The sequence below is a fragment of the Hyperoodon ampullatus genome (assembly GCF_949752795.1).
Source record: "Hyperoodon ampullatus genome assembly, chromosome: 7".
In the NCBI taxonomy this organism is placed as follows: domain Eukaryota; kingdom Metazoa; phylum Chordata; class Mammalia; order Artiodactyla; family Ziphiidae; genus Hyperoodon; species Hyperoodon ampullatus.
Genome location: NC_136920.1, coordinates 95,228,244 through 95,250,004, shown reverse-complemented (window position 1 = coordinate 95,250,004; position 21,761 = coordinate 95,228,244). Strand labels below are relative to the sequence as shown.

At 49.6% G+C, this 21,761-nt stretch overlaps 3 protein-coding genes across 8 annotated transcripts; 1 reads left to right on the top strand and 2 right to left on the bottom strand.

Moving 5' to 3' along the window:
- Nucleotides 1-6: 6 nt before the first annotated feature.
- On the bottom strand, nucleotides 7-1,852 carry RPS25 (ribosomal protein S25). Its single transcript, XM_079709561.1, has 5 exons — nucleotides 1,726-1,852; nucleotides 1,387-1,482; nucleotides 634-817; nucleotides 146-244; nucleotides 7-56 (listed from the first exon to the last, which is right to left on the bottom strand). Exons 1-4 carry the CDS (start codon nucleotides 1,726-1,728, stop codon nucleotides 150-152), a joined length of 378 nt encoding a protein of 125 aa, XP_079565687.1. The 5' UTR covers nucleotides 1,729-1,852; the 3' UTR covers nucleotides 7-56; nucleotides 146-149.
- Nucleotides 1,853-2,219: 367 nt separating this feature from the next.
- TRAPPC4 (trafficking protein particle complex subunit 4) lies at nucleotides 2,220-4,991 on the top strand (the record flags this gene model as incomplete). 5 transcript variants are annotated; one of them, XM_079707522.1, is made up of 5 exons in its annotated part: nucleotides 2,220-2,394; nucleotides 2,559-2,604; nucleotides 3,351-3,454; nucleotides 4,096-4,222; nucleotides 4,728-4,991. In XM_079707522.1, the coding sequence occupies 5 exons, from the start codon at nucleotides 2,220-2,222 to the stop codon at nucleotides 4,804-4,806; spliced, it is 531 nt and encodes a 176-aa protein (XP_079563648.1). The 5 variants fall into 5 exon arrangements, with proteins under 5 accessions (XP_079563648.1, XP_079563649.1, XP_079563646.1 ...); XM_079707523.1 differs by having other exon boundaries at nucleotides 2,559-2,626; nucleotides 3,406-3,454; XM_079707520.1 differs by having other exon boundaries at nucleotides 2,559-2,733.
- Nucleotides 4,992-6,519: 1,528 nt separating this feature from the next.
- On the bottom strand, nucleotides 6,520-10,981 carry SLC37A4 (solute carrier family 37 member 4; the record flags this gene model as incomplete). 2 transcript variants are annotated; one of them, XM_079709080.1, is made up of 9 exons in its annotated part: nucleotides 6,520-6,686; nucleotides 6,797-6,935; nucleotides 7,300-7,365; nucleotides 7,560-7,673; nucleotides 8,188-8,273; nucleotides 8,519-8,677; nucleotides 9,171-9,414; nucleotides 9,731-9,963; nucleotides 10,834-10,981. In XM_079709080.1, the coding sequence occupies 9 exons, from the start codon at nucleotides 10,979-10,981 to the stop codon at nucleotides 6,520-6,522; spliced, it is 1,356 nt and encodes a 451-aa protein (XP_079565206.1). The 2 variants fall into 2 exon arrangements, with proteins under 2 accessions (XP_079565206.1, XP_079565207.1); XM_079709081.1 differs by lacking the exon at nucleotides 7,300-7,365.
- Between the last annotated feature and the right edge of the window lie 10,780 nt (nucleotides 10,982-21,761).

Below are 21,761 nucleotides of genomic sequence, written 5' to 3'. Positions count from 1 at the left end.
GCCCACTTATTTGATTGAATAAAGTTTTATTTTTCAAAATATACAGCTGGTGGGACCTGTAAAAAAAAAAAAAAGAATCAGAACTATAGAGGCTTGTGAAGGGATGCATACTTCCTACACCATGAACCCCTGGGTTCTTGCTCACCTGTTCATGCATCTTCACCTGCAGCTGGAGCATCTCCACCCTTGGTATTTCTGGTGTAAATTACTTGAGCTCTGTGCTTTGAAACCAGTTTAATAAGTCCTAGAAAGAAAGCATAAAATTTTCACACAATAGTACTATGAAATACTTAATAAGACACTAGAAGTATTTGTTTTCTATCCCATCCCAAAAGAGAAATGCTGAATTTAAGCATGAGTTTAGAAGGCATGCCTACATTTCTTGGTTATAATCTAATTTGACTTACCCTTTTAAAACAAGGGACTCACCACCTGCTCTTGGGATGGCCACCTTCACAGCCCTTTACTAGAACTTGAAAATCACTGTTTCCATTATTGGGCACTAACCAATAACCTAGGTAACATGTTAGAATTACATTACTAACAACCACCTATTGCATTTAAGATGGCTAGCACGGTCAGGCCAATTTAAGGTGCAAAATCATACAAATCAGTACAACACACCCCTCTCACCTTTACTAAGCAGCTCCTGCAGGGCTGCCCTGGCCAGGGAGCCACGAATCTTCAGTCTCTCAGAGACAACAGCTGGAGTTATAAGCTTATAGTTGGGAACTTCTTTACAGAGTTTGTCATATGTTGCTTTGTCAAACAAGACTAGGTTATTGAGCTTGTCCCGAACTTTGCCTTTGGACCACTTCTGCTCACCAAAAAAAAAGAAAAAAAAAAAAAAAAATCAGTGCTCCAGTTTTTCCCTCCTCTGCAACAACCTGCCTCAAAGAATTGTTACTTGGTTGTAGTACGGCTACACTGAGAGAGTGGCTCTATTCCTTGGCCTGCAGAGATCTATGAAATGCAGAATTTGTAGAAACTCTGCAAATTAAGATTCAAATAATTAGAAAGCCAGAATTCAAAGTAAAGAGAGACGCTGGTTGTCGTTAAAGGCATCAAAGACACATCTGGTTGCGGGGGAAAAGCCTATTATTGAGACTTTCGGATACTGACTGAGCCCCACGGAACCAATTAAAATAACACTATGTGCTGCGTATCAAAAATAAATGCTCTGTACACATCTGTTTAACTTCCAAACATCATATATCACCCCATTCTCCAAATGATGAAAAGACAAAATGGTGATAAAAGCATAAGCTGTAATAACCTGACTCTAGACCCCACAACCTTACAGGCCATCTGCTAGATGTCACTTAATATATCGATAAGGGACGGGTGCCCGCAGCCTCCCTCAACGTTCAAGCGATTCACTCCTACCTTCTTTTTGGCCTTGCCCCCAGATTTGTTCACTGGGTCTTTGTCTTTCTTGGCCGACTTTCCGGCATCTTTCTTCTTCTTGTCATCTTTGGGCGGCTACAGAAGAAAAGCGGGAATGCGGCCAGGTCTCAAGGCAGCCCCACGCTCCCCCTACCCCTGCGCCCCACCCCCCCGACCCCCGCCCAGACTCCACTGCCGGAGCACATGGGGGGAGCAATAGCCCGCCCGCCTCGACACGCGGCCCGGCAGTTCTGGGAGCCCTCCTCCGATGCCGCCCCAAATGCGCGCCGGCATCGCCGGCTCCCAAAACCACGCCGGCTCACCCCGAACAGAGCTCACCATAGCGAAGCCAGGAGAGCAACTGGTACCACCTCGCCTCGCTAAGATGTCGGACAAAAAGGAAGTGCGTCTAGCGACGAAACCCAGAAACCTCCGCCTACAGCGAGTGCTTCCGGGGCAAGGGGCGGGACCGCGCGGAGGAAGTCCGGAGGCGCAGGCCTGACTCGGGCCTGGGACTGGCTGCGGACAGTGCGAGTTCACCCTGCAGCCGGAGGCACTCGAGGCTGCCCCTACTTTTTGAGCTTTGCGGCTAGTTGTGAGGCAGTCACACGCTGCTGTTTCCTGACACTAAAAACCTGGGAAAAGGGACGGAAAACAATTTTCTAGATCCCGACAGCTAACTTCCCAGCGTTACTGACAGCCAGGCGTGCTCCAAGTGCGCAAGCGCCGCAGCGGGCCGCGCTCCGTGTTCGAGAGGGGACGCGCGGCCGGGGCGCCGGGGGCAGGTCCTGTGCTGCGGTTCCGGGGCGGGGCCCGCAGTCGCAGCGGCAGCAATGGCGATTTTCAGTGTGTTTGTGGTGAACAAAGCTGGAGGCCTCATTTACCAGTTGGACAGCTACGCGCCACGGGCCGAGGCTGAGAAAACTTTCAGTTACCCGCTTGATCTGCTGCTCAAACTGCATGACGAGCGTGTGCTGGTTGCCTTCGGCCAGCGCGACGGCATCCGGGGTGGGTTAGGCTCGGGCCCGGAGGGCGGGGCCAGGTGCCGCCGTTGTGGGCAGGTGTCTCTGGGCGGGGGGCGGGGGGGGGTGAGGAGTTGGGGCCGGGTCCATTGTCCCCTTGGCGGGATCCCCAAGCTGACGCTTCGTTGACGCTTAGCCTCGGCTCTGCAGTGGGCCACGCAGTGCTGGCCATCAATGGTGTGGATGTGAGCGGCAAGTACACGGCCGATGGGAAAGAGGTGCTGGAGTACCTGGGCAACCCTTCTAACTACCCGGTGTCCATTCGATTCGGCCGGCCTCGCCTCACCTCCAATGAGAAGCTCATGCTGGCCTCCATGTTCCACTCGTAAGTCTCACAACCCTTCCTAGATTTTGTCGGTCTGCACTTGGCTCATAGACTGGCTGGATTAATGTGGTTCTGCGCTCAGAGACTTCCTGAGCGGCGGTGCTTACCTTTCTCCTTCTAAATCGTCAGTTCTTGTGTCATGAAAAGAATTGATCCAGTATGGCTAGGCTGTAGGTAATGCTGGCAGTGGTGTGATTTTGTTTGCTTAAGTCACCTTCTCTTTTCTGAGTCTTAAGTTTCTTCATCTTTAAGGCAGTTGAGCTAAATGATCTTTAAGATCTTTTCTTGCTGTCAATTATGGTATGAGATGTGCTGGATATGCGTAGTCACGGGGTGAGTAAACGTGGTACATAGTCCCAGAGTGTTAATTTCACCCAAAGTTTTCAATGTACAATGTTTTGTAGCAAAGTATGAATGTAAAATACATGCAGAATTCAAATGAATTTTTAAGAAATTTTGATACTGCTGCCAGGCAGTTCATACAGCTGCTTCTGACTATCTCAAGCTGTAACTTGAACTCTTCAGAAGATAAGGGTCATTTCAGCGGAAAAGTTCGAGAAGCACTTCTCCCTTATAGCAATGAGGTGCATTCCCAACTTTGCCTCCTTTGCAAATAGGCTGTTCGCAATCGGCTCCCAGCTGTCTCCTGAACAGGGCAGCTCAGGCATTGAGATGCTGGAGACAGACACATTCAAACTGCACTGCTTCCAGACATTGACAGGTACGCACCTCTAGACAGGTCAAGGGGATGTGATGGGGCAGGTTGGGAGAAGGGATTGACCCGAGTTGGGTTTGGTAAGCAAGGGAGTGTTGGTGAGCCTTTTCTGGGACAACTGCACAGTTACTTGTTTTGTGAATCTAAAGCCAATATTTAATCTGACGCCAGTTTTGTCCATGCCGCTGAGCGTGCTCAGCCTTGTTTATCCTGTCCACAGATAAACTCACCTTAATGTTATCTCATGTTGCACACGTTTTGGAAGGTGTGTTGCTCCAAAATGAAATTTGAATGTGAAATGGAAATGACGTTTGGATCGTGAGTGTCATTGCATCACTCCCTGAAGGCAGATCATTGGAAACTGCCTGAGTTTGTTCCTTGCCTGGCACTTTCTGCTGAGGGGCCCCCAGGCCAGAAGTAAGCGACAGAGCTAGAACCCAAAGCCTGGTCACTCAGTCAGCTGGGTGATGCAACAACGTCATTTCACTTCTCTGCTCTCACCTGAAGATTCAAAATCTTGCTTTTCGTGCTTTATGTAGCAATAAGGATAAAATTTAAGTGGGCATATGAAAGTGCTGTACCAACAAAGGGCAGCATTATTTGCTGCATTCTCTACGCTTTGGTAATCATTACTGGTCCCTCTCCAGGGATAAAGTTTGTGGTGCTGGCGGATCCTAGGCAGGCTGGGATAGATTCTCTTCTCCGAAAGATTTATGAGATTTACTCAGACTTTGCCCTGAAGAATCCATTTTACTCCCTGGAAATGCCCATCAGGTATGTGGTCCCACTTCCCAGATTCTGGTCAAAGCCTCCTTGTTCCCCCTCCCTGTGTGCTTTTCCCCAGTGTCATTTTGAAGTGTAATAGAGTTATTTTTTTATTTATTATTTTTTTTGCGGTACGCGGGCCTCTCACTGTTGTGGCCTCTCCCGTTGCGGAGCACAGGCCCCGGACGCGCAGACTCAGTGGCCATGGCTCACGGGCCCAGCTGCTCCGCGGCATGTGGGATCCTTCCCAGACCGAGGCACGAACCCGTGTCCCCTGCATCAGCAGGCGGACTCTCAACCACTGCGCCACCAGGGAAGCCCCAGAGTTATTTTTAAATGAAACAAAAGTAACTAGCCTTTTACTTACTTATTTTTTGGAGAAACCAAAGACTTCCTTTGGGGTTTATGTCTTTCTTCAAGCAGAGTTTCCACTGGCTCTGCCTCTGCACCCAAGGTGGGGAGAGAGCCAGGCCTCACACTTTGTCCTTATTTTTGCTTCCTGGGTCTGGCCTAGGTGTGAGCTGTTTGACCAGAACCTGAAGTTAGCCCTGGAGGTGGCAGAGAAGGCTGGAACTTTTGGACCTGGGTCTTAGGCCGAACCTGCAGTGGACCCCTCCCCAATCCCCGCATATTCTTGAGAGATCCTGCAACAGGGGTCCTGCTGTTTCCACTCCGATGGCGAACCCAGCGGCATTTGTTAGTGCACTTGAAAATGGGAGGTTGCTGAGCCTGATGACATGTACTGATGCCCGAGCCTTAATACCATGCTCTCTTTCTTCCTGTATCTATCATGGTCCTACTTCCCAACTCTGTACAGATTATTTATGGAGGAGGTAGGCCCATAAATGCTATAATAAACATTCCTTTGATCTCAGTGTTTGCTATCCTAATTGATGGTTTGGGGAAAAAGCCTCAGGAGGGGAGACAGGAATGATAAGGGAATTCTGGGAAAATGAGATACTATGTTCTAGTAGAAAACAAAACAAATATATGTTCATTAAGTGAATGAATGAACATGGGACTTTGAATCAGGAGCCTTGGTCCTAGTTCCAGAATTGCTACTGACTTCCTAGGTGGTGGGTATGGTGGTGATGACGATAGTGAAAATGATGATGGAATATTTATCAAGTGCTTACAGCCACGTTTTACTGCTTTATCTCAATCCTCTCCCTTACCTTAGGGGGTACATTCTGTTGCTATTACAGATGGGCTTCAGCAAGCAATGTACAAACTCTCTGCCTCAAAGTCTCAAAGCTAGTTACCAGCAGACTGAGTTTGAACCCAGGCTTTCTGACTACACTGTTATCTCCCTCCATCAAATTACTTAACCTGCCTGGCACCCAGTAGTTTCATCTTCAAAGTGTTCATTGAATTATGCAGTATGAAGTTGAAGGCGGTAGAGACATGAGCTTAAAGGAGTCCATCTACACTTCAGCTTTCCCTTCCAGGGGAATGAAGTCTCTCTCTTCTGGGGTGGAAAAAGCAGGTATTAAGGGAGTATTTCCCAAAAAAAGCTATCTCTGGCTTGTATTACCTCCCCTTTTTATTTATTTATTTCTCTATTTGGTTGCGCCGGGTCTTAGTTGCAGCAGGCGGGCTCCTTAGTTGTGGCATGCAAACTCCTAGTTGCAGCATGCATGTGGGATCTAGTTCCTTGGCCAGGGATTGAACCCGGGCCCCCTGCATTGGGAACGTGGAGTCTTAACCACTGTGCCACCAGGGAAGTCCCTGTACTGCCCTTTTTGAAAGAATGACTCACTGACAGGGTTTAGTATCAAATCTAGTTTTAATTTTCTATAACAAGTCTTTCTACTCTCCCATCCATAGCCCCCTACTGTGCCCTGGGTATTGGTGAGAGTGACCCTCTTCCCCTGGAGTCCAAGGTATTGGCAGGAGCAGTTGCCCCCTGCTGAGAGGCCTCAGGGCAGAAGTCCTGGGCCATTGCTGCCCTGCTGCTGCAGGAGGAGCCTCACCTCAGGTGAGGATGGGGTGGGATGGGGACAGGGCAGGGCCCAAGAGTGGGAGAAGGATACAGGAGACTCCCTGAGTGCAGGGGTTTCCTCTTTAAAGCCAGGAAATAGGAGCTAATGGAGTCCAAGAACAAAGGTGGTCTTTTAAATAGAGATCAGGTGGGAAGCTGGGGCTTATTAGCCACTGATAACTTCCAGCGCCACTTGGATGAGGGAAAAGGAGCAGAAAGGGAAAGTCAAAGGTGCTTGTCAGATAGTCCCCTCCCTCCCTTCCCCCACGCCCATGGAGGGGAGAGGCCACAAGTGGGACAGGATGCTCCAGAGCCTGCACTGTCTTCACTCAGCCTTCTTGGGCACTTGGCCCATTTTGGTGCGGATGTTTCGTAGAAGGAAGAAGGCACCTGTGCTGGCTGCACAGATCACTTCAGCCACCCAGAAGGCTGTGCTCCAGCTGTAATGCTTCGCAATGGTGCTGAAGGGCAACCCAGCCAGAAAGCCGCCCACTGTCAGGGAGGAGGGAAAGAGCCTGAGTCATTGTGAGGATAGAGCCAGTGGGGCTTGTTCCAGCCCCTAGCTGGCTTGTGTGTGAGGCATCAGTGGGGGTATCACTTACCATTGGCCATGAGTCCCACAATGGCATGGGAGGTGCCACACAAGTTGGGAGGGGCACTCTCATTGGCTATAACTCCGAACAAGGCAATGGGACCATAAGAGGAGAAACCAAACACAGCTCCCAACACCAGGATCCAGAGCTGCAAGGGCAGTGCAGGGTAGCATTTAAAGTCTGAGAAAGCCGCCTACCTACCTACCCCTGCCAGAGGATAGAGGAATGCTTGGCCCCAGGAACAAATAATTGTAGTAAAAGCAGACAGTAAGTGACTCCCACACACACCACTTCCCAGCACAGCTGACTGCAGAGCTAGAGGAGTGGGGGCCACATTCAGCCAACACAGAGGCCTGTGCAGGTAGGGGAGGGAGGTTCAGGAGCCATCCCTCCAGGTGAGTTGCTGTCTCTTCTCAGGATTTGTGCAAGCTGGATTGGCTAAGGGCAAGGCAGAGGCGGTAGGACACAGGTGAGACACACCAAGAGGAAAACCAGAGATAAAGATAGGGCACCTCATGCTCTGTAAAGCCTGTGAGCTCAGCGAGAGGGTGAAGAGCCAGAGTCCAGAAAGCAACATCCTAGAGGAGCATAGAGAGGAGAAGAAACCAGGCCCAGAGTCAAGGAGGGGTATCAGAGCACAGAGGAGGGGAATGGAGGTACAAACAACTGAAAAGGGCATCAGAAGCAGAGAAAGCCCAGGGAGAGGGAGACAGTCAGTGGCCCTTGCTTTCTCATCCTTGTCCCTGACGTGGGCCAGTCCCTGCTTATTTACCTTGGGGGATTCACTGGTCACAGTTACCCGGAAGAGGTACATGGACACTGTCATGCCAGCCATCATGAACAGCAGCAAGCCATGGCGGGGGTTCCCGTACATGGACAACCGTGCCTGTGGACACAGTCGAGCAACATCAGGCCCCAGGAGCAGCAGAGAACCCTCACCCCTGGACGCTGACACAGCAGACCTCTGCTGACAGGTCTTTGGCAATCCCATTGCAGTTCTTGGCCCAAGGCAGCTCTGGGAAGCCCTGGGACCTGCTTGTTATGTTCTGAGGCCAAACTCCACAACATCCGTTCCTCCACGTGGGGCAGGCTTGGGGACACGTGGGGGCAGGCTGCATCCAGTCCTTCCCCAACCCGTTTCCCTGGGGCTGTGGAGAAGCTAGGCGGAGAGAAATTCTGGCTCTCCTTGACATCGGTTAAAACCCTTTCCCCCCGAGAGCCTCATCTCCACATCCCCAGCAAAGAAGAGGAGCCTGGAATCATTCCCACCTCACCCAGCCTAAACCAGCATATGCCAAGCTGCCTGTGCCCCAGGGCTCCTACCTCTCTGGTGCCTCTCCCAGTCATGCTGGGAAGATTTAAAGGGACCCTCCTCCTTCCCGTCCCTTCTGCCCACTCACCTTGGCCATGGCCCGGTCTGACAGGTAGCCAGCTGCGATGCTGCCTACAAGGCCCCCAACCTCCAGGGCACTCATGTAGGAGCTACCTGCAGTGGGGAGTTGTGGTGGGAAGAGGGAAAGGAAGGGTGGAGGGGTGTTACAGCTTGGGGTTGTCCCAGACTGACTTAAACCCAGAGAGGTACAAGGTCCCCAAGGGTGACTGGCCACAGCTGCCTGAGTACTGCCCGGCCTCAGGGAAAGAAGAAAGGATAAAGGGAAGCGGGTCTGACTTTCCCATCCCCTGCATTGGCGCCTGCTCCCTAGGCCTGCCCCATCCCAACACTCGTCTCACCCACGAGGGCTGACTGTCCTCTCTCCTGGATAAGGAAGAACTGGCCCCAGTCAGTACAGCACGTCTTTACTCCAAACACCACAAGGTAGCCAGTGGAGAGCACCCACAGGTAGGGGGTCAGCAGCAGCTGCTGTAAGGTACTCTCCTCCTTCAGGGGGCCTGGGGGTGGGAGCAGGCCAGGCCTCAGGACTCTGCTCAGGCTGCCCCGCCCCCACCACTCATTAGCTAGCCATAGGGGCAGAGTCCGTCCACATAGCCAGGGATCAGCAGGAAGGTCTCCCACCCCCACGGTTCTGCCCTCTCCTCTCCACTGCAAGTCTCAACGAACGAAAGAGAACCTGAGGACCAGTGGGGATGGAGGAAGGCACCCAAGCCACTTAGGCTTAGGATGCTGTCCACACAGGGAACTCTGGCTCTCTGGTAAGGAAGGACTAGGCTATAACATGAGTCATAGCATTTGTTGGCTCTGCCACTTGTCTGGTACTTAACTGCCTCGCCGGATGGAGTTTTATTTACTCCCACCCACTCTCCATCACCATCCCGACATCCATTAGCTAGTACAGGGCCAGGCATACAGCCAGTCCTCCAGGAAAGTCTGCCAGGTGACTGATGAAGGAAGGTCCCCTAGGGGTCGGCGTTATCGCGTACTCACCCTTCTTGCCCTTGGAGGGGGTGGGGTCCAGGTTGCGGAGCCCAACATCAGCAGGTTCATTGCGGATGAGCAGGAGACAGAGGAAGGAGACAACCACACACAGTGCCCCAGACAGGGCCAGCGTGCTGCGCCAGCTATAGCTCTGGGCGAGGATGGTTGCCAGGATGGGGCCCAGCCCTCCAGCCAGGTTCATGCTGGTTGATAGGACGGCCCACCAAGTGCCAAATTGAGATGGCTCAAACCACTGTGGGGCAGAGGGGGACAGAGTAGATGCTCAGCCTACAGTCCATGTTGAAGGTGAGGGTCAGGTGGGGCAGACCCAGAAGCTCACATTACAGGGATGAGGGAGAGGGCTCTTCTACTTGGCAGGGCCAATTCCCTCATCTGCCACCTGATCCCCCCACGTTCAGCCTCCTAAAATATCTTGACAAGCAACAGGAGCTGGACTGGAACTCCTGAGGAACCTGCTCTGGCTGGGGGTGGAGGTGCCAGTGTGCCCACATGCTCTTTAGGTGTCCTCTCTGCCAATCTGAACCAGCTCCTTGGAAGCAGACACTCACCTTCCGCAGGACCTTGCCACATGGGGGCCAGCCCAGCCCCTGTGCCAGGCCATTGAGGAACCAGAGAGCAGCAAAGACAGGCACTGCGGAGCTCCAGGAAAAGACTATGTTGACCAGGCCAACCAGGAGAAGCCCGGAAGAGAAGAGCCAGCGAGCACTCATCTGGTCAGACAGCACCCCGCTCACAAACTTGCTGAGGGCGTAGGCTGCCGACTGGCTGCTGGTGATGAGCCCTGCAGGGGAGGGGAGCAGGGAGCAGGACACCTGGGGGGTTAGGGGCCAGGGCAGAGGCACAGGAGGGTGGAGGAAGGCATGGGGTCAGGTGTGTAGAGGTGCCTGGCAGGGTGAGACTGGTTCCTTCCAAGAGGAATAGGAGGGGCCTGTGTTGGAATCCTGACATTCATTCATGGGGCCAGGCTACTCCTCCCGCCTCTCATCAGCACTAGCCCCAGGCTGACCCATGACTTTTCAGCCTCTTGGAGAGTTCCAGCAGCAGCTGTCATGGGGCAGGACAGCCCTCCTCCATGGGATTCTCATATGCTTGATTTCTCCCTCACCGTGGATGCCAACCCAGGGTCTCTGGCAGTTCTGTTGCCCCACCTCAGAACATGGGACAAAAGGCTTAGAATTGGAGTCAGGGACCTTATTCCTCCTGGAGGGTAGCCTGCTGGGCCACATGGAGTCATTGCACCAACTCCTCAGTTCCTAGTGCTCACAATGTCAGTGGCCAGCACTCACCCTGTGGTCTTAGCCTGCACCCACACAGATGCAGAAACCATGCTCAGAATCCCCCTAACACAGTGCCTCTGGGGACACATGTTAGTCACAGGAGGGCGTGCACACACACACACACACACACACACACACACACAGATAAGCAGCCCTCAGACATGCTTAGACCATACCCACAGTCCTTTACCTGTGCCCACAGACATGGATCTCAGAGCCTCCTCATCCGGCACGTGCACTGTCCCCTGGCATCTGCTGTGCAGACACTCCACACACACTACATGCCTGTACCCACCACACTGCACAAACACCCAACTTGTCCTGCTGGTCCTGTGTTCCTGGGCCCACCCCGCCCCTGCCCTGCCAGGGCTCACCCAAGTCATCCTTGTCCAGAGGGACCTCCTCCACCAGCGACGGCATGACAAAAGAGAAGGTCTTGCGGTTGAAGTAGTACAGGCTGTAGCCTCCAAACATGGCCGAGAAGATCACAGTGCGGTAATAGCCGTAGCCTCGGGCCGCCATGGTGGGAAAGAGCAGGCCCTACTGGCCGGGACACAGAGCCTCTGACCACGGCTCCTGATTGAGGCTCTCAAGTGCTCAGATCTGCTGAGTTGGGCTTTTTCTGCTCCCTCCTCCACCCAGCCTCCCAGGCTCCCTTTATAGGCACCTTCTGGACAATCATTAAGCCTGGGGCGGCTCCTAGGGAACCCGGTGTCCTGAGGGAGACAAGAAAACAGGAGGTTACTGACGCCCAAGCTGTGGGGGCCTGGAGGGCGTCCGAGAGGGAGGCAGTGTCCGTGAGCCAGGCCAGCACCCTGTGTCCCCAGGATTGCTGCCATTCCCGGCTCTTCCCTCTCCGCCTGCCCGTGAAACCAGCTGTGATTTAAGGCTTAACCTAATTATTTTTGTCGGCTTGCGCTCAGGGGAGGCAGGGTTGGGATGAGTAGAGCTGCCCTCTCTAGCCCGGCTCCCTCATCCACCTACCTTCTCATTCATTCGGCGAAGGTTTATTAGGGCTTACTGGTTGAGAGGCACTGCACTAGGTGCTGGGTTAGTTTCTACACACACACACGCACACGCACACGTACACACACACTCAGACACCTACCCCCAACAACCTCACTTTCAAGTCTTCCAGAGCTGACCTCAAGCCCTGTAACTCCTGATGCTTAGCACACGGTAGGGTGTAACTGTTTATTGACAGTTGCAGAACTGTAAGCAAGGGGTGGGGGAAGGAAGTTCCCTGCTCAGGACCCACGGTTGCACACCGAAAGCCCCACTAGGGGCAGGGGTCCTGGTTGTGCCACTCAGATGCCTCTCGTCGCCTTTACCCTTGACGTCAGTATGGGCTCCGGTCTGGCAGGCTGGGGCTTCAGGGACCGTGACCGGACGCCCCGTGGGCGGGAAGGCGCAGCGACGGACTCCAGGCACAGTGCCCATGCACCCCGCTTCCCAGGGCCCCGGCAACACGCCCCCGGCTTTGCCGCTCGGTTGGGAAAGCAATTGGAGCAGAAGGCGTGGGCGCAAGCGGAGCAGGGTGCCACACGTAGGCCCCGGAGGCCCCTCGCTTCCGGCGCCGAGTGGCTCGGTCAGGCGGGGTGGGGCCAAGCGGCAAGAAGGGGGAGGAGGGAGCGAGGCGGCGGGCTCTCGGCACCTGCCCAGCCCCGTGTCCTCAAGCTACCCAGGACACCCGACTCCGGCTGGGAATGGACGGGGGCCCGAGTGCAGGGGTTGGAGAGATGCGGAGACCCCAGGACTCGTGCGACAGAAAGGAGAGGGAGCGTGCTGCTCCCGGACCCAGCAATTGCCTCCACCCCTGAACCGGCAGCCGCAGAAACTGCTCCCGGTTGGATTGGAAGTTGGGCCTCCAACAAAGGAGCCGCAACACTTGAGACTCCCGCTCCAGCCCCGCCCCCAGGCGACGCCCCTCCCCCGCACACTGCCCCCTACCTGAACGTCGGTGGGAGCTGGAGTGGCATGGGGCGGGGCCCGGAGGGCGCATGCGCCTGCGCCCAGAGTGGGGCGGGGACTCCGCCTGCGTCTTCCAGTCCCGAGAGCCGAGGCCACCCACAAATGTTTTCGTATAAGACTGCGGGTCACGCTGGTCGTTGGGCGAAGACAGCGCCCCTTAGGGGCTGGAGTCGTACGTTCCCTTCTTAACTGGTGGCATTCGACAAACCAAATTAGTGAGTTCCTCCAGCTACCAATTACTGTTCCCGAGTTGTTCACGGTCTGGGAAACATCTTGTAAGAGAACACAGTATTTTCTGTAAGAAATTAATGCAGTCCTCAGTAAGCACAATTTGTACATTTATCTGTGGTTAGACTATTGCGGACAGAGTTAAAACAAAATAGCCGGAGTGTTTAAAGTATGGGCCCCGAGTAAAACTTAAATTCGAATCCCGAACGCACTGCTTCAGACAGCATGACCCTGGGTAATTAATAATCTCTATGAGCCCCAGTTGCTTACCAACTTCATAGGGTGGTTGTGAGGATTCAATAGAAGATTCAGATACGAGTTCGAAAATTTAGATAATTGCTTTCACAGAGTCCATCAGAGAATTGCTGAAATAAGTGCTTCAAATTTGAGAGTAAAGCTCTTTTAGAGTGATGTTAAAAACACAACAGGTCCAAAATGGAGTTGCTTATGCTAAGCCCCACATCACCAAAGGGAGACTTAATTACAGTTGTGGCTCTCTCAGGATTGGAATCTTAAATAAGTCAATCAGGAATCACCTGGGACTTCCCTGGCGGTCCAGTGGATAAGACTCTGTGCTCCCAAGGCAGGGGGCCTGGGTTCGATCCTGGTTGGGGAACTAGTATCCCACATGCCATGTGGTGCCGCCAAAAAAAGAAAATAAAAAAGGAATCGCCTGCTCAGCACTAGTTATCTAGTTATGTCATCTACCTATAGACCTCCCTGCCATTCCCTAAAGCGAAGTAACCTGGTAATAGCCAAACTGCTTTTTGCCTAGTTTAATTCCTTGTTCCTGTTCCCTGCTATCTATAAAAGGCTTTCATTTTGTACAGCTCCTCAGAGCGCCTTTCTAGCTGCTAGATTGGACGTGTCCTGATTCATAAATTGTTGAATAAAGCCAATAAGATTTTTAGAATTTTCTCAGTTGAATTTTTTTTTAGTAAATTTATTTATTTTTATTTTATTTATTTTATTTTTGGCTGTGTTGGGTCTTCCTTGCTGCGCGCGGGCTTTCTCTGGTTGCGGTGAGCGGGGGCTACTCTTCGCTGTGGTGCGCGGGCTTCTTATTGCGGTGGCTTCTCTTGTTGCGGAGCACAAGCTCTAGGTACGCGGGCTTCTGTAGTGGCTCTCGAACTCTAGAGCGCAGACTCAGTAGTTGTGGCGCACGGGCTTAGTTGGTCCACGGCATGTGGGATCTTCTCGGACCAGAGCTCGAACCCCTGTTCCTCGCCTTGGCAGGCGGATTCTTAACCACTGCGCCACCAGGGAAACCCAGTATTGTACTTTTTAAAAGGCCCTTTTAAATAATTATAGAGTGTTTGCTTTCAGATGCCATGGGTCATACTTCTATGGGTGTGACTATAAACATTGTTATAAAGAGTAAGAGTTGTATAAAATAAGAAATAAATACAATACTCAATTTCCTTTCATATTAGCGTCAATAAACCTCTAATCACACTTTCTGCCCCTTCAAATAGAGTTATGGGGGAGACACTTTTTTTGTTTGTGGTAGCTGTTTAATCTTTTTTTGTTCCTTCATACTTTTCTGTTATAAAAAGTTTATCTGATACTGTGATGTGTTCATGATAACTATTCTTTAATTGGAAATTCCCTGGCAGTCCAGTGGTTAGGACTCTGCTTTCACTGCTGTGGCCCGGGTTCGATCCCTGGTCGGGGAATCCCACAAGCCGCACGGTGTGGCCAAAAGAAAAAATTCTTTTATTTTACTTTGTTATAGTAGAACTAGTCATCATGGACATTTCTGCTACCAATAGCAATCTGAATTAATGTTGGCAAAAGACTAGGTATGTCAACTGAAAAAAAATGCACAACACAAACGTTAAGAATTGCGTTTTATTCAGTAGACTTGCTGAGGACTTAAGCCCGGAAGACAGCCTTCTCAGATAGCTCTGAGGGACTGCTCTGAAGAGGTAAGGCAGGAGCCAGGATATATGGGCAAAAACCAGGTTGTCAGAACATCAAACGATTACTGTTAATTAAAGAAAAACCAGACATCTCAAGTTAATGTATTGGAAGATGTAAGAGTCTGGGCTCATTGAAATCATTCCTTTCATATGCACATGAATTCTTTGGGCCACTATCCTATTTCTCTCCTTTGAATCCCCTCAGAATGCACAGTTGGTGGTGGCTGCAGTGGCTGAGGGCTTGATGGCTGTAACATCCTTTGTTTACTAATACGACATTCTTTGTCCACAGGTACTTAGTTTATTCTTGCAGATTCAGCTCACCTCTTTTGGACCAAAGCCACAGGAGAGCAAATATTTTCACACCTATTAGAATGGAATTGCAACTGTCATACATTCAGACTGTTATGATCCCAAGCAGTCTTTATATAATTTGAATTACATTGTATGTTAGATTTTTTATAAAGTTTGGCCAGTTTTTACAGAAGAAATTATTTCTCTGATACTTTGGTCCTATCTGTGTAAAACTAGATTTTTTTCTTCTTTTTTTTTTTTGGCCACGCCACGCAGCTTGTGGAATCTCAGTTCCCGGAGCAGGGATTGAACCTAGGCCATGGCAGTGAAAGCCCAGAATCCTAACCACTAGACCACCAGAGAACTCCTGAAACTAGATTTTTAAAAAAGTAATATGTGACCAAATTTAATTGTCTTCCTAGGGCCTAAATAAAGAGAAATCAGTTTCCTATTAAAGGAAGGAAGGAAAGGAAGGAAGGAAGGAAGGAAGGGAGAAAAGAAAGAGAGAAAGAGAGAGAGAGAGAGAGAAAGAAAGAGAAAGAAAGAAAGAGAAATCTTTCATGATTTTAATATTTTTCAAAAATCCAGGTCAGTTGTTCTGCAGAATGTCCCTCATATGGATTTGTCTGACTGTGTTTGCAATAAGGATCGTATTAAATAATTTTGGCAGAATTGTACTGTATAGATGACAATGTGTCTTTCTCAGTGTACCACATCAGGAAGCATGTGATAAATTTGATCATTTAGTTAAAATGGTGTCCACCTGATTTCTGTACTAGAGGAAACTTTTCCTCTTTATAATTACTAATCTATAGTGGACCATACTTTGATACTACAGATACATCCTCCTGTTTCAACAATCTTTCACCCAGTGGTTTTATCATCTATTGATGATTCTTTCCTGAATCATTTATTAATATGGTGGTTGCAAAGTGGAGATTTTTTCATTCTATCATTCCTTCTGTATTTATGAGTTGGTATTCTTCTTGGTTTTATTTATTTATGTATTTATTTATTTTTGGCTGCGTTGGGTCTTTGTTGCTGCGCGCAGGCTCTCTAGTTGCAGTGAGCAGGGGCTACTCTTCGTTGCGGTGTGCGGGCTTCTCATTGCGGTGGCTTCTCTTGTTGCAGAGCACGGGCTCTAGGCACGTGGGCTTTAGTAGCTGTGGCACACGGGCTCAGTAGTTGTGGCTCACAGGCTCTAGAGTGCAGGCTCAGTAGTTGTGGCGCAGAGGCTTAGTTGCTCTGCGGCATGTGGGATCTTCCCGGACCAGGGATTGAACCTGTGTCCCCTGAATTGACAGGCAGATTCTTAACTACTGTGCCACCAGGGAAGCCCTGTGAGATTTTTTTAAAGTGTTTTTCTATTGGGTTCTCAACACTTAAATAACCCATCCCTGAGGATGGACTATGGCCCCTTTACCACTGTACCCAGCTAAGTGTTTGGTACAAAACACTACTGTAATACTCAGTAAATTGCTAGATGAACAATTATTCACACCATCTAAATACTTTTATATCTTGATTTTTTTTCTATTATAGCATAAACATGTTTTATAGAGTTAAGGATTTGGGGCTGAGGGGCATGAAACACTCAAAAAACTGTTAAGAATTAGCTTGCTATTGAGGAGCAATAGATGGAAGGTGTAGAAACTGGACAGAGTCATAATTCCAATGGGAAGTGCTAAAAGTTCCTACCAGAGAGAGAACCATGGGGATTCAGAGGCAGAGGTAGGCACAGAATCTTGCTTTGGCCACTGCTGATGCAGCTAGTTGGCTCGGAGGGGAAGGGAGTGGATCTCAGAGGTCAGCCAGAGCTAGAAGGTCTGGGCGAGGTTTGCTCAGCCACATATGTGAGAACAGAGACACCTGCCAAGAGCTCTGAAAATGGCCCAGAAATGGAGTTTAACAGGCCTTCAACGCCTGCAGCACCAACATAGCTACTACAATCCTCAACCTCCTTTCAGCCAGGGGTATGCTAAGTTATTTCCCTGCCTTCTCCCATTTCAGTTCCCTCATATAAAACATGGACGATCTAACCCACCTTAGCATCACTGTGGGAATTAAATGAGAAAACATTGTAAAGCATCTTATGGTCAGGATATTGTAGAGATGTAAACGCTAGTCTTCTCACTCTTTATTTCCCAAGAAAAGTAAGGAAAGGAAAGAAGACGATGACATCCCCCAAAAGTAAGCAGGCTTTGCTACAGGATAATAAAACCTAACGTGAATAAATGCAAATTATACTACATGCCTGAAAATGAAACTATGATTTTGATACTGTAAAAACATCAATCCTTTCCAAATTCATTTGGAGTTTTTTGTTTTTCGGCCACGCTGCTTGTGGGATCTTAGTTCCCCAACCAGGGATTGAACCCAGGCAGTGAAAGCGTGGAGTGCTAACCACTGGACCACCAGGGAATTCCTTTCATTTGGGGTTTTTTAAGCAATTCCAATCAAAATCCCAATAGGATTTCTTGGAAATTGGGCAAAATTGTTTTAAGGATCATCTGGGAGAATAAATAACATCAGAGTAAGAAACTTGACGAATTAAAAAAAAAGAGAGTAAAGAAGAGAATTTCCACTGCCAAATATTAACAGTTGTAAGATTATGGTAATTATGTGGTTTAGAGCATAGCCAGGCATTTAAAAGGAACAAGAAGTACTAGAAGCAGACCTTCACATGTATAATTTAAACCATGATAAGGAAGACATCCCAAATCAATGGGGGGGGGGTAATTAATTAATTAATGGTGTAAGATAATTGTTTAGCTATTTAGAAAAAGATCCATTTAGATTTCTATTGCATACCCCACAAAGAATAAACCCCAGATAGATTAAAGAGTGCCATCGAAGAAAATAAAACCACTAGAATAGTTTCTGGATGAGGCAGTGTTTTCCAGTCTTAAAAACAACTGAAGAGGGACTTCTTTGGTGGCACAGTGGTTAAGACTCTGTGCTCCCAATGCAGGGGGCCTGGTTCCGATCCCTGGTCAGGGAACTAGATCCTACATGCATGCCGAAACTAAGGGTTCACATGCCACAACTAAGGAGCCCGCATGCCAAAACTAAGACCCAGTGCAACCAAATAAATAATAAATTAATTAAAACATAATAATAGGGACTTGCCTGGTGGTCCAGCAGTAAAGAATCCACCTTCCAATGCAGGGGATGCAGGTTGGATCCCTGGTCGGGGAACTAAGATCCCACATGCTATGGGGCAAATATGCCCAGTGCACCACAACTACTGAGCCTATGCGCCTCAACTAGAGAGCCTGTGTGCCACAAACTACAGAGCCCACGGGCCCTGGAGCCTGCATGCCACAACTAAAGAAGAGAAAACCTGCGCAGCACAACTAGAGAGAAGCCCATGTACCACAACGAAGAGCCCACACACCTCAATGAAATATCCCTCATGCCTCAACTAAGACCCAATGCAGCCCCCCAAAATAAATAATAATAATAATAAAGATATATCTGGGACTTCCCTGGTGGCACAGTGGTTAAGAATCCACCTGCCAATGCAGGGGACACAGGTTCAAGCCCTGGTCCAGGAATATCCTACACGCGGCAGAGCAACTAATCCCGTGCACCACAACTACTGAGCCTGTGCTCTAGAGCCTGCGAGCCACAACTACTGAGTGCGTGTGCCACAACTACTGAAGCTTGAATGCCTAGAGCCTGTGCTCCACAACAGGAGAAGCCACCACAAGGAGAAGTCCGCACACCGCAATGAAGAGTAGCCCCCGCTTGCCACAACTAGAGAAAGCCCACACGCAGCAACGAAGACCCAGTGCAGCCAAAAATAAAAATAGATAAATAAATTAAAAAAAAAAAAAGAATCTGCCTGCCAATGCAGGGGACACGAGTTCAAGCCCTGGTCTGGGAAGATCCCACATGCCGTGGAGCAACTAAGCCTGAGCGCCACAACTACTGAGCCTGTGCTCTAGAGCCCGCGAGCCACAACTACTGAAGCCCACGTGCCTAGAGCCCGTGCTCTGCAACAAGAGAAGCCACCACAATGAGAAGCCTGCGCACTGCAACGAAGAGTAGACCCCGCTCACCGCAACTAGAGAAAGCCTGTGGGCAGCAACGAAGACCCAACGCAGCCAAAAATAAAAATGAATGTGCTATCAAGCCATGAAAAGACATTGAGGAACCTTAAATGCATGTTACTAAGCAAAAGAAACCAACCTGAAAGACTACATACTGTATGACTCCAACTACATGACATTCTGGAAAGGGCAAAACTATGGAGACAGTAAAAAGATCTGTGGTTGCCAGGAATTAAAGGGGAGGGAGGGATGGATTTGCAGGGCACAGAGGATTTTTAGAGCAGTGAAAGTACTCTGTATGACATGTTAACGGATACGTTTCATTATCCATGTGTCGGAACCCAAAGAATGTACAATGCCAAGAGTAAACCCTAATGTAAACTTTGGGTGATAATGACGTGTAGGTTCATAGATCATAACAAACGTCCCTCTGGTGTGGGATGTTGATACTGGGGTTGGCTGAGCATGTATGCAGCCAGAGGGTATATAGGAACTGTGTACTTTCTGCTCAATTTTGCTGTGAAACTAAAACTGCCCTTAAAAAAAGTCTATTGGGAAACAAAAAGAGACTTGCAGGTTCAAAACTTGTCTGAATTGTTCAACCTTTAGAGAAAAACATAAACTTCATGGTCATTTGTTTATTCAACTGCTTAGACATGTGAATGATTAATGACTAGGGACTTCCCTGGTGGCACAGTGGATAAGACCCCACACTCCCAATACAGGGGACCCAGGTTTGATCCCTGGTCAGGGAACTAGACCCCACGTGCATGCCACAACTAAGAGTTTGCACAACTAAGGAGCCCACCTGCCTCAACTAAGACCCGGTGCAACCAAAAAAAAAAAAAAAAAAAAAAAGACTGAGGCTGTTGTTAATAATAATTAATTACAGTGATTTTCCTTTGGTAAAACATGGCTCCATTACAACTGATGAACAACCCAAATTAACTGTGCTACGGGTAATGAAGCTCTAACAACACATTCTTGTATCAGGGTAATAACGCAAGGGTTATTGGGTCAGAATTAAGTTCAAACCTAGCTGAGTCACCTAACACCTCTGGTTCCTTGGACCCCTGAACCTCTATGAACTGCTGATTTCTTATTTGTAAAATGAGGTTGTTACCTTAAAAATGGATTATTACCTAAAGATAGCTGGAATATAAGGATCCAAATGATGTCAGGGGAAAAATAAAACCACAGTTTTGTTCTCATGAAGAAAAATTACATACATGAATCTCAACTAAGTCCAAAATGTTAATGATGTTTCGGTGGTAGTATTATAGGCAATTTTGTTATTCAAACTTCTACCTTCCAAATTTTCCATTATAAACATGCATTATTTATATTCAAAAAATAAACATATTTTTAAAAATTCACAGCACAAAAAACTGTAGAAAAGAATATTTTATTGAAACAGCTTTTCAATTAACAATGGAGCAAAGTACAACTTGACTCAAAGCTGTCCAACCAGCCTCAACTGCTAGTGAAACAACTCAAACAAACAGGACAGGGTAGGACACTTGGGTCACATTTCTGCCAATGTGGCAAAAAAAAGAAAAAAAAAAAAAAGAGGAAAAAAACACAAGAGACAGACACAAGCAGGCTCCCCCTTGCCCTGGAAGTTGGGGTGGCAGCCCTGGCCCTGCTACAGATGGCATCCTGGAGGGCAGGCTGCCCAACACCGGTGTGGTGGGTAAAGGGCCCCCAGCCCAGCAGAGCAACACATTAATAAGAAAGGCCAGCCTGTACCCTCTTCCTTCCCCCGCCAAGGCCTGCCTCCAATGGAGCGAGGTGGCATTTTTACATTCACGCCATGGTCTCTCCTGCCCCCAGGGTCTTAGGACAGGGGCTCACAGTAGAAAGCACATTTTGGTCAGCCCAGGGGGCCAGGAAGTGAGGGAAAGGCTCTGTCTGAGAGGGCAGAACAGGAGCGGAGAGAATGGGGGCAGGAGGTCAAAGGGCCACGGAGTACCAGGCTACTAGAAAGACACAGTTTTCAACAGTGCTTGCAGGACGCTGGCATCCTGTGCCAGCCACTGCACACAGCTTTCCTAGGCCCCAGAGTCCACAGGTTGGGGAGCTGCAGGGTTTTCACACACCTCACTCCCTGGAGAGGCAGCTGGATTCCCTTCTTCACTTTCTCCCTGCCTACTCTGGCCACCGGGGGTTGTACGTGTGGGTGGGAGTCAACCTAGATTGACTTAGGCAGTCCAGATGGAAGGGCTCTGGCCTAGAGGCAGAGGACTGCCCAGCTTGCAAGAGGAAGCCAAGGAGACCCACGGGGAGGAGGCATGGGGGTGGGGGTTTTTAGAGAAAAAACCCTGGAGGAGGCCAAGAGCACAGACAGATGCTCAGAAATCAAACGTGGTAACCAAGGCTCTGCAGACACTGGCCTGTGTGGCATTGATCTCGTGGTGGAAGAGGGATGGAGGGAGGGAAGGTTGACCAGAAAAGGCTGGAGACCCTCTAATAAGCCAGGACACCCTTCCCACTACCAGGTCTGTCAACCAACTACCCATGGCCATCCTCTCACCTACCCACAGGCGAAGAATTAAGACCTAATAGTGATTTTTCCCAAACTAGGGCCTGGATGGGTAGGGAACCAGTAGGTGTGATTGGGGAACGGAACAATTTCAGTTTTAACCACAGAACTACTCCACAACTGGTGAGCTGTGCCTTCCTCCCCCTTCTCCACACCTCCAATCACAGGTGAGAGAAGAGGAACTGAAGCCTCTGAGGGCGGGACCAACCCCTCCCCCAGCCCTTGGTGTTTAATAAATAGAGGTGGTAAGAGAAGGGGGCGGGGACGAGTGGGGAACTGGGAGGTGGGGG